Source organism: Pteropus alecto, unplaced genomic scaffold (genome assembly GCF_000325575.1).
Source record: "Pteropus alecto unplaced genomic scaffold, ASM32557v1 scaffold98, whole genome shotgun sequence".
Taxonomy (NCBI): Eukaryota; Metazoa; Chordata; class Mammalia; order Chiroptera; family Pteropodidae; genus Pteropus; species Pteropus alecto.
The window spans coordinates 22,582,043-22,593,252 of record NW_006443570.1 but is presented as its reverse complement, the minus strand read 5'-3'; the positions used below and the strand labels follow the sequence as shown (position 1 = coordinate 22,593,252).

The following is an 11,210-nucleotide window of genomic DNA, read 5'->3' as shown; positions in this document are numbered from 1 at the left end:
CTTTCCCTTCCTTCTTTCTCTTCCCTCTCTAACTGTAGCCTTTGTAAGTAGATTCTTCTGAGATCACTGAGGAAAGGCAGTATGTGCCTTTTGCTACTATAGGAGTCTCTTTTCCATCAGCAGTGTTCCTGTAAGAGACCCGCTCCCTTCCTTCATGTTGGTAGCTTATCTGCTTGAACTCAGGCTTAACAGGGCAGGGAGCAATGGCATGTATGGAGTGGTCTGACCAGACAAAGGGAAGTTAACTCTCAGAGAGAGAAAACAGTTGAAGAAGCTTCCCCTGGAAAGAACAGAGAAGGAAAGAGAAAATTCTGTGGCAGGGAAGTACTCCCTGAGAACTCAGACAGAAATCAGCATCTCTTCTCTAAGCCGGTCTTTCTACTGAGAAGTAAACTATTGTTCTTTCTTTTCTCCATCTTCATATCTTCCTCCATGATCAAGGGTTGCCATATGAACAACACACTCTGTTGATTACCCAGTAAAAGTTGCTTGGATTGACAGATTTGTGTAGCCTTTGTGTGCCAGGTAGCAGGAGGAAGCTTTGATTTCCTTTGTCTTGCCCCCATGCTCTCTGTTGGACCTTCCTCTCTACAGTACATCCAGAGGTCAAGACTATACTGTAGTGCCGAAAACTTTCTGGGGACACTCATATATAGGTCTTAACTTGGTGTCCAACAGTGGCTACTTTCTCATATTCATTCAGCTCATCAACTGATCGGCTAAGGTCTTACCCATACTGTGTCCAAGGAAATGAAATTAATCTGAATGATACAACTCCTTTTAGGGAAGGTGCTCTGAAAAATTTTTAATTTCAGTATCTCTGTTCTTGCCTGTAGCTTAGCCAAGCACACCCATTTGTTTTGTATTCATCTAAACACAAATTCATCAGAACCATTTATTTTGTCCTGAGGGCAGGCCTTTGGGCTGCTGGTGAAGGTGTGGGGTGTGAGGTGGTATCCTTTAGTGAAAGGATTGAAGTAGGTCCCTTTCTCCAAAAGTACCATTACCTTCCAAAGATATTACAAAGTATACTGGACTGAGCACAGACTTTAGAGTAAGACAAATCTGGGTTCAAATCCCAGCTTTACCACGTGCTAGACATTTCTTTCCTCTGAGTTTCAGTTTTCTCTTCCTCTTTCTATCTCACAGATTACTGTGATAATCAAATGAAATAACAATGCTTAGCAACCATCAGTCACCACTTCATCTCCACCACAGCTTTCCCAGTCATATTTCAGCCACCAAGAAGCTGTGACCAGTGAAAACTGCAGAGGAAGTAAAGTTCTGGCTTGTTCTACTGGCCACTACCCTGAACCTCCGTAATGGGCTTTTTGCATGCTCATAAGTTTTTGTTTTTAGAATGTACCCACCCTGAGTTTGTTCAGTATTCTTTTTCACTTGTGAGAACTTCTTTCATGATCAGTTTTCAAGGGCTTTAGAATGTCTAGATGGTGCTTCTCCTAGAAGGCAAGCCTGTTTCTTCTGTGCCGCCACAGAGGTGTTACTGGCAGACAGGTCTCCAGAGACCACTCCATACCTCTCTGCACCTTGGTTTTTCTTAAGGAAGCTTTCCTGGCTTCGGGTCTGGTGAGGAGTTAGCCAGAAAGCTTGTCCTCAACCTCCTATGGGACTCACAGGTTTGGCTTGTACCCTCCAAGTGGCCTGGAGGGAGCTACAGGGTGTTGGAGATGACCATGGGAAAGAAACGGCTCACAAAAAGAGCACGTTGCATGAGCCAGCAGCTCCCCACTCCTGGAGCAGGCTCAGTGAGGCCGCTGACAAGAGTCTTCAGAACACTAAACAGGTGATTAAAACATCAGTACAAGTCTTTCCAAACCTCACAGAAAGCCAAAAACTTAGTTTGGACACCAACAGAAATTTTCCGCTCTGGAGCTTTATAAACTGGTCTGCTGTTTCTTCCTCTGCTCTGTGGCCAGAGGGGAGCTCTGTGCTAATGATTCCATAAAACCCTCCAAGTCTTCCTGAGAGTGGCTTATTGTGTGAAAAGAACCTATACCACCTTTTTTCATCAGGAGTTATCTCTAGCCTCTCGCTATTAGTTCAGTTTCTGAATCATCAGTCCTTCCAAAAAGGCCAAGCCCAGCTCTTTGCACTGCCCCCTGTGACAGAGCTGAGCTCCAGGATCAAGGTCAGTGGCAGAAATGAACTGTGTTTCCTCTCCTCCTATCCAAGATGACTGTTCAGAATGATAGAAACCTTTAAGAGACCTTCAGAATGATCTACATTTTGCAAACAAGGTTCAGTAACTTGCCCACGTTAGGAAAGCATGAAATGAACTTTCCTCTAGACCCGGCTTTCCCCAGACCTATGGCATGTCAACTGTCCAAAAGAAGTACACCCAGACTCTGAAGGAGTCCAGTCTTTAGAAACCAGCAACGAGAGACTGCCCCCTTTGAATTTCTGTACTAGATTAGTTCTTTCCCTTTGTGGAGATTGTGAGCGCCTCAGCACAGGTAAATGGCCTGGATCCACTGAGAGCTATGGGCATTTGGACACTGATTTAAGAGCAGAGGCACATCCCTGCCCCTCCACTTACTACCTGCATAACCTTGAACAAATTAACTTCTCTGTGCCTTGATTTACTCATCTGTAAAGCTAAGATAATGACAGTACCTACTTCATGAGATTGTTATCTGGATTAGGTAAATTGGTGCATGTAAAACATTTGACATAGTGCTGGGCATGTAGCAGCCATTCACTAAGTGTTCTTCGTAATTGTTAAGGGTGAGAGAAGCATACAGCAGGTTTGTTGTTACGCCTTAGAAGGCCCAACAGTGCTTGCTCCTCCAGGAAGCAGCTCTGGTGAGGTTGCGAGAACATTGAACTAGAAAGCCGTTGCATCTGGCTTCAAATCTCATTTAAATCACTCAATTTTCACTTTCTTCATCTCTGTTATCATTATCTGGATGTAACAGCAACTGTTTCATAGAGTACTAAGGATTTTCTAGATCCTAAAAGTGCTATGAAAAATATAAAGTAGTATTTTTTGTACCTTAACTAAAGTGGAGTTGCATTTTTTTAAAGTGTGATCATCTTCACATAGCTTTTCAGCCTTTAAAGCAATGATTCTCAAACTTCAGTGTTCCTAAGTTCCTGGAAGACTTGTTTAAAGTGTACAATCTAAGGCCCTATCCCCAGAAATGTTAATTTATGTAGTCCAAAGTGGAGTCCAGTAATTTGCATTTTTAACAAGCTCACTGTGTGATTCTGATATAGGTGATTTGAAAAAAAAATTCTTTTTAGTGTTCAGAGGTGAAGAAAGAGAACTGATATCTATTGAACTTTTTCTGTGTGCCAAGTATTTGCCTGTCTTATACTTCATCTCTAACTATGAATAGACTTTAGTTAGTTCACAAAGCTTGTCTTATCTCCAACCATGAAGCATTAGCCACATTTGATATTTAGAACTCTAGATGTAGGACCTGAAAATAAAATTTGAAGTGGCTTTACATCTCAACCCTAACCTCAGGGAATTTTTGCATACTATATTTTTAATTTGCTGTGGGGATTCTCAAGATATGGGTATACTTTTTCCCAGAGCACGACGACCTCAGTGCTTCAAAGAGCGTAAGTCTCACCTCTTGCTTGAGGTGCGTTATACCTTGCCCTGGGGCAACAGCCTCCACTTAAGGCAAGATAAAACATGCCCAGAGCTTGGCTTCTTGTGGTATCTTATTTCAAACTAGGAACTCTGTAGGCAGCCTGTCAAAAGAGAGCACATTTCCCTAACTGAGCCCAAACCTCCTTGGAGAGCACCACCCAAAGCAGAAAATTAGCATCCCTGAGTCTGTCCAGGGTGTCTGTATTACACAACACAAGGAGCATGATTCGTGTAGTAGACAATGTGGTTGGTACCCCCTGCATGATCATGATGTCCTCTGGAATTGTCCTGAGGTCCTAAGGTTGCCATCTACCTCCCATGATCATTGTCCAAGGACCCATAGTGTATGTTAGATGCTACAGATAGGTTTTTCTTTAAGAGACAGTGTGTGTGTGTGTGTGTGTGTGTGTGTGTACAAATTACAGTGCCTGCCCTCAGGAATCTTACTTAGGAGAGAAAACAAGACAGATTAATGGGAGAAAGATATTAAGAAGTATAAACAAATCAACAGATCAAATTTATGGATGTCATAAACTTGAGAAGGGAATACATTCTCAGATGACAAATTAGAATTCAAAGAGAACTTGACAGGCTGCAATGAAAGAAGTAAATAAGATGAAAACAGATCAGATAAATGTAAAATCTTATCTTATCCAGAAAGTCAGCTGTACATAGCAGGTAGCATGCAGCACAATACTAAATAATAGGGTTTCTTATAGCGTGGAGAGACCTCAGTAAAGGAATAGTATAAAAGAGAATAGTTAGTGGATATCTTACATTTAGTGGAGGGAGATATTACTTAGCCACATATGTGAAAACAATTTGTTGATTAAAAGCTCACAATGTGTTGTTAGCGCAAGTAAGGTGGTTAACAACAAAACCAGTGCCGTTTTGGCCTATTCATAGAATTGAGGTATCCAGAATGGAACAATGAGATATTCCTTCCTCTCTTTTCTCCGCTGCCGGATCACATGTGGGCACTCATTCTAGGAGACACAGTAGTCTCAGTGAAAGTCTTAGTGAAAGAATGTAATGTGCAGGATGTTGAGGAGACAGTTGAAGTGAGGAACAGTTGAAGGAAGTTGAGACTGTTTAGCCTAGAGAGAGTATAACACAGCAGACTTCAAATAATTTGAGGCCAGTTATGTAGAAGCAGAAGTAGAGTTTCTTATGTGGCCCCAGAAAACAAAATTAGAGGTAGTGGGAGACAGATTGGGGCTTAAAAGGGATAGACAGAAATTAGAAAATTCCAAAAATAGAATGAGCTCCCTAGTAGAAAATGAGCCCTCTTGTAGATTCACAACTAATAGACCTCTCATACAGCATGGTCAGGACTGAAAGTTAACGGGAAAAAAAACCTGTTAAGTAGGTATAATAAAAACTACGTATGTTTCTCAAACATTAAGTAATGACGGTTTTAAAAGCTTCCCCAGGGTCTTGAATCCTTTCCACCTGAAATATTCAGTAAAGGGTTGGATCACTGGGAGATGATATTGAGGAGGTTCTAGTGTGGCTCTGAAGGATCAATAACTCACTTTGTGGCATATAGGTAATACAGATGTTGAGGGCTGCTAATGAGGTCAGAGAAAGATAAATGAAGTATAGGCCTAACCCACAGGTGCTGAAGAGACAGCTGCGCATTTGGAAGAAGTTAGTGTCAAGTTACTGTGGAATCCCTCCGTGGACTGAAAATTCTCTGTAGTCAAGGACTGCATCTGCCTTGTTCTCTCTTGTGTGCCCAGGATGTCTAGCATAGTCCCTGTCACATAGTAGGACCTTAGGAAATATTTGTGGATAGTGGGCTGACACAGTGGACAAAGGCTTCTTGAAAAAAAAGGCTTTTTATCACATTTAAAGGAAGATAAGAGAATTATTGATTGCATAAAGGTAAAGGCACTGTAGGTTGTGGCATAATCTGTAAAGTCTCAGAGGTGCGAAGGGGAGCAAATGGCATGCAGGGGAATATCAAACAGTTGCTTCAGGCCTGGATCTGAGGATTAGGGAATAATAGCAAGAAGTGAGAATGGTAATGTACAGTGGGGAGGTGTGGGTGTGTGGTAGAAGGCTTGTAGAGATCGTTGAAAAAAATTGGGATTTCATCTGGTAGCAAGGCTGCGTCCAAGGGAATTCTCTGTCCTGACTTCCTTAGGACACTTCTCCCTGAAAGAGATAAAGGAAAAGTGTGCCAGGTCTCTACAAGTTTTTCTTCTCCTCAGGCTGCCTTTTCCTCTTACCTTGAGGAGGAAGAATAAGAATTCTGCCCTCCTGAATGTTGTAGGTAATTTATGGGGGTGGAGGAAAGGGTTATTTTTCTCTTGATACAGGAAGTCTTTGAGGTACCTGATCTGAATGTGGCCCATCCCCCATCCCCTCCACACTGGAGCAGGGACTTTGCTTTGTTCTCTGCTGAATCCTCAGGGTCTAGAATAATACCTAGTGTGCTTAGTAGGAAGTTAGTAAATATTTGTTGAATGCTGCCTAAATGTGTTGAATGCTGCAGATGTCTCAGAAAGGGTGCTCTCCCCACAAGTGTAAAATAAATAAAACTAGGAACAGATTTGGTTAAGGAGCCTGAACACAATCCTAAGGGGTGGTGTGGTCTCCTGATCCTGCCTGTCTAGAAAGCAAATAAGAATGTGGCTCAAAGCAACTAGAGCCCAAGATACAATTCTGGCCCAGAACTAACTGGCAATGTAGAAACAGACTGCATGTGGATATTTGCAGACTGAGACAGACATCAGGACTTTCATCCCCAGGGGCTGAGCTTGTAGCCTCCCCTGCTGGTTCAGTAAGTGAGGGCCCCAGCGCCTGTGTTCCAGGTTTCAGACCAGCTGAAGCCAGCCAGACCTGAAAGGCTTGTGTTGGCAGTGCCAGTATCCGCCCCTAACCCCTGCCAATGTGGGTGGCTGTCCTCAGAGCACTCTGCAGGGGAAGCCGATTGGATCGCAGCCCGAGCTACTGCTGCCTATAGTTTGCTCTCTGTGACGCACTCACTGTTGAGAATGCACCTTGCTCGTACGGCAGGAGCTCAGAGCGCTAGAAGAAAATACTTTCTTTCCATAAGGGAACAGTTCAAGAAGAGCAAGCTGTACCCTGTCCTGGAGAGCCCAGACTCCTATCTGGCTTTGTTCAGAATATCCAAGCTCAGGAAGTGCAGGTGGGTAGAAAATGCCTCTTTGAGAATTTTTTCATCATTTCTCTTATATTGAGAGACCTGGAACAAGGATCTAGCTGAGTCTTTAATTTAAGGAGGATACCATTAACATGGGCAAAGCCACCACCCACACCCCAGTATGAAGGGACTAGATGGATAAGGCAATTGTGATGTTCACTATAGGAGTTTATTTCTGATGTGTGCATTGGTTTCATGCTTATCCTAAAGCCCAGGATCTTGGGGCCTCTCTAGAGTCCTATTGAATGCATTCATGGTCCAGGAATATTTTTGGAGAATAGGAGGGATAGCTAAAGAGAAGCTGGGCCTTCCCTCTTTCAAGCGGCCTGCCCAGCAGCCTGGACCAAGCACCTTAGCTCTGAATAAAATATTTCAGCAGCTTCAACATACAGATGAACCTTTCAGGGCCTCTCCCCTCAGCCCTAGGGTGTTTGCCAGCCTTATGCTTCCTTCCTTATCTCTGAGTCTTGTTTCCACACATCTTAGTGGTATTAGGCAGAATGCCCCTCCCACTCCTGAGCAGAGTGAGGCACCAAGGAAGAAAAAAAATTACAGCCACTCATTTATTGAGTACTTACTGGGGCCAGGCACTTTGCTGAGAATTTACTATGCATTCTTTTTTAAACCTCACAAACAACTTGAGCAAACAGGCTCAGAGACATTAAGTAACTTGTCTAAGGACACACAGCTAGAAAGTGACAACTAAGAATTGAGCTTAACGTTCAAATCTTATGATATCAGGTTCAAGTCTCATTGCCTGACGATGAAGCCCAGGCTCTTGACTAATTCCCTGTATCGCCTCAACTCTCCTCTTTCCAGAACAGTTCCATTTTTCCTACTGTACTTACCTTCTCTCTGCCAGTGTACACTCTACAACTTCTCTGTTTTCCCAGTTCTCTCTCCAGAACATAATCACCTTCTCAGTAGCCAAGGAGCTGTACCTTTTGAAATTTTCAATAAAACTATTAAAGTAGCCTCTCTCCCCACCACCAAGTGTACCTACCTAACCATTTGCCAGTTCCCACGCACCCCTCTCTAGGAGACATAAGGCCAGCGTGCACGCACACACCAAAACACAGTTGGATATGGGTGGGGCGAGTAGGCTGCATACAACCCTAAACAGGCATCTGCATTGCCAGCTGATTAGTAATGGCCCACATCGCCTCTGCTAAGAAGGAAACACAGCTGTTGGGACCAGACACGTGGAATGGTGTGACTGCTGTGGGTTGGCCGATGATGTTAGCATTTCATCTTGTGACCCATTGACCCCTCAGCTAGCACAGACCAACCATAGAACTAGGGAGGGCTGCGTCTGGACATTGGGATCAAAAGCGACTGAAGGAGAGATCTTTGCTTAGTTGCCTTGCATAGAAATGAGGTCCTATGACAGCAGTGTAAACTGCTGATTGAGTTGATCCCCTTGGACAATATGCCTAAGGATTGTCAGGATATGCATCTGGCACAAGGACCCATGCCTTTTCTCCCTCTGACCCTCTGTCATTCAGCCCCTGCACGGTTTCTTCTTTTCCCTGCCCTCTAACCCTTTTTCTCAATTCAATACCAATTTGTTGTGATTCACATAGGCGCAAATGTCTCTTTGTTGTAAACTGCCTCTGTTTTCAGACTGATTGTGCATCCTTGTGGCCTACTTGCCTCCTGCGTCTGGAGTCTACTTGCTGCATGGAAGCCCCTCCCTCTAGGAATGTGAATAAACCATTTCCTCTGTCCTCCCAGCTCCAGAGGATTCCCTGGGTCTGAACTTTCATTGGCAGTCCTCTTCTTAGACTGACCCACCCTCAGCCACTACAGAATTGTCCTACCCACCCTTCAGTCTCCTGTGAGGGTGAGTCGTGCATAACTAGAAGTTCCCAGTTAGTGAAAACACTTTAGTCTTAGTTCAATTTTTTGTTGCCAATCCGTAGGCTTGGCTCATTAAAGATGATAATTAACCCGTTGCTAATTGACCTCAGAAGCCAGCCAAGCAGCCTGTATTTTTACCAGCCTTGTTGGTGGATTTGCAGGCTATTTTAAGGTTTCTTAATAATCTCAACAAGATTTCACTTTCCTGTCTGCATCTTATTTGCTCTAAGGACATTCTGTAAAATTAACAAGCTATAAAGTTTGATTGAAGGTTTCAACAAATGTGAGAATAATTGACTCCATTTAGAGAAACAAAGAAAAAAACCTGTAAACTTGAGTTTGTAGGGGAAAACCCATGTGATTTTTCTGTTTGACCAGAGGAGCAATAGCAAGCAGGACTTTTAAGACCAGAAAAAATAGAACTGGCTGATAATGCAAGTTTAAATTCTGATTCCCCAAAACCAAAAGTTCAGAGAAAGAAATTTTGCAAAATCTAACCAGCTGCTATAGTGCTCAGACCTTCCAAGAGGGCTTTGTGGAGAACTGGGACCCAATAAAGATGGAGTACATCCCTCATTCCCTAGAGCTTGCATCCAGAAAAGCCTGGTTTAGCTCCCTGACCCTTTTTTCTGTTCCTTAACTAGATTGAGAGGGTTTTCTCTTTTCCCCATGGCTGCTTTGAGATATATTAAACCTTACAACTCAGAGTACATCATACTCTGATGCCTGGTACTCGGTTCCTTTTCTCTCTCTCACCGTCCCCTATCTTCCATGTAACAGCTTAGATCTCTTTTTCTGTTCCTTCCTGGGCATCTCTGCCCAGGCTGGGCATGTCTCCTGCTGAGTCGCTGTGGAGAGTCACCAGTTTTCAAAGAACTCCATTCTTTGCTTACCCACTGCTCCACTAAGGTACCCCAGACAGGTAACTCAGTCTGCCTTTCCTCTTCTCTGTTAACCTATAGGTTTCTTCTTTCCTTAGGACCTAACCTTCCTCTTAGCTCCAGCCTCTACTAACCCTAGTGCATGCTCACATTATCTCTTTCTAAGGAACTGAGCCTGGGACTGGCCAGGCTCCTGTATCACTTTGCCACATCTCACTTTCAGTTTTCCTTTCTGCTTGGTTGTTTGCGTGTGGACCTGATCCGAGTGATAACTGGAGTCCTGAAGCTAGAGGTTTCAGTTCCCACTGATGGGGCATGCTGCCTCAGATGGTCTTCAGGGGAAGAGAAAGGGGCTTTCTCTAGGTGCCTTTCAGCTCTTTCCTGATCCGAAGCCCCAGTTTTCTTTTCAAAGTTGACTGGAATGATTTGTGTGAAACATTTTGGCCATTAACTTTGGAGTTCCTGATTATCTCCTACACAGTGAGTCTCCCTTCAGAAGGGCCATGACTGCTACTGAGAAGGTGCTGGGTCCCAGGTTTTCTGAGTTATTCCCTGGCCAGCAGCCCTTTTAACTACCTTTAAGCCCAGCTCAACGCAACCAGTTAACAGCCCAGGAAGGAAGCCTCTCTTGCCCAGCTCTTTCTCCTCTAGAGAATCTAGAGTTTGCCCAGAGCTACAATATACATACCACTTACATTCTCTGTTTTTCATTGATATAGAATGGAAAAATGTACTCATGAACAGAGTTGTTGTGGGGATTATGTCATAGACTTCATCTGGACTCCTTCCTTTTCAAGCAGGGAGCCTAGCTTTAACCCCTCTCCTACCAGGAAGCCCTCCTTGGCCAGACAAAGATACCTCGAAGTTGGCTCTTTGTGGGTGGTTTGAAGGGCTTCTTCTGTCACAATATCTCTTATTAACCATATTTAAACTCCCCCCACTCCCCTCCGCAACTCAAGTGCTGGAGGCTTTGGAGAATATGCTCACAAGCCTGTAGAACTCCAAGGATGAGAAAACTGTGGTCCTCACCTCACTGGGCTTATTTCTCCAATCTCGAAGCAGAATGATTTAGCTAACTGGCCAGCAGGCTGGAGAGAGAAGGCTTCTCTATGCCCCTGGGCAGGCCCTAGACTTTCTACCTCTCAATTCCCCTCTCTAACAAATAGCTGGAACCCCATTTCTCACTCTCACAGTGCACTTTGAAAACCTAAGGAAACTTTGTACAACCTGAGCTCTTCTCCCTGCTAGTTGGGTTGCAAAGGACAGGAGACACTTTTCTTAAAGACTGAGTGACTTATCTTTCTCCAAGTAGGTAGAATCGTTTTCAGGCCTCTTGACTCCTGCTCAGAGACCTCACTGGATCAAACTCCTTTTGAGAATCACCTAGGAGTGGCCTTGCCCTAGGGCAGGGACTGATGGCCATAGTAGACAAAATTCCCAAGGAAACTAAGTGCCTTCTAAACAGGGTGAAAATGAAAATGGGGAACCCCTGTGAATGGCAATTCCCACTGATCCTCTAAGGATGTGCTACAGGATGTCTGTATCCCTGGGTCCCTCTGTGCCCTGGAATTCCCCATCTCCATAAGTCTCACATCCACAGATGTGGCCTTTCTCTCTCTTGGCCAGGAATCTCATGCTTCTTGAGCCATTCAACATGCCACCTAGCTTATGCTCT

At 44.0% G+C, this 11,210-nt stretch overlaps 1 protein-coding gene across 5 annotated transcripts in view; it reads left to right on the top strand.

Moving 5' to 3' along the window:
* The window catches only part of SMG6 (SMG6, nonsense mediated mRNA decay factor), a 192,321-nt gene that overhangs the window by 156,273 nt on the left and 24,838 nt on the right, over nt 1-11,210 (top strand). For 4 of the 5 annotated variants that reach the window (XM_025041750.1, XM_025041751.1, XM_025041753.1 and 1 more), the window contains one exon: nt 6,687-6,779. The exons of the other annotated variant lie outside the window; for it this stretch is intronic. In XM_025041750.1, coding sequence (XP_024897518.1) covers nt 6,687-6,779 — 93 coding nt within the window. The remainder of the gene's footprint in view (nt 1-6,686; nt 6,780-11,210) is intronic. 5 annotated transcript variants of the gene reach the window in all.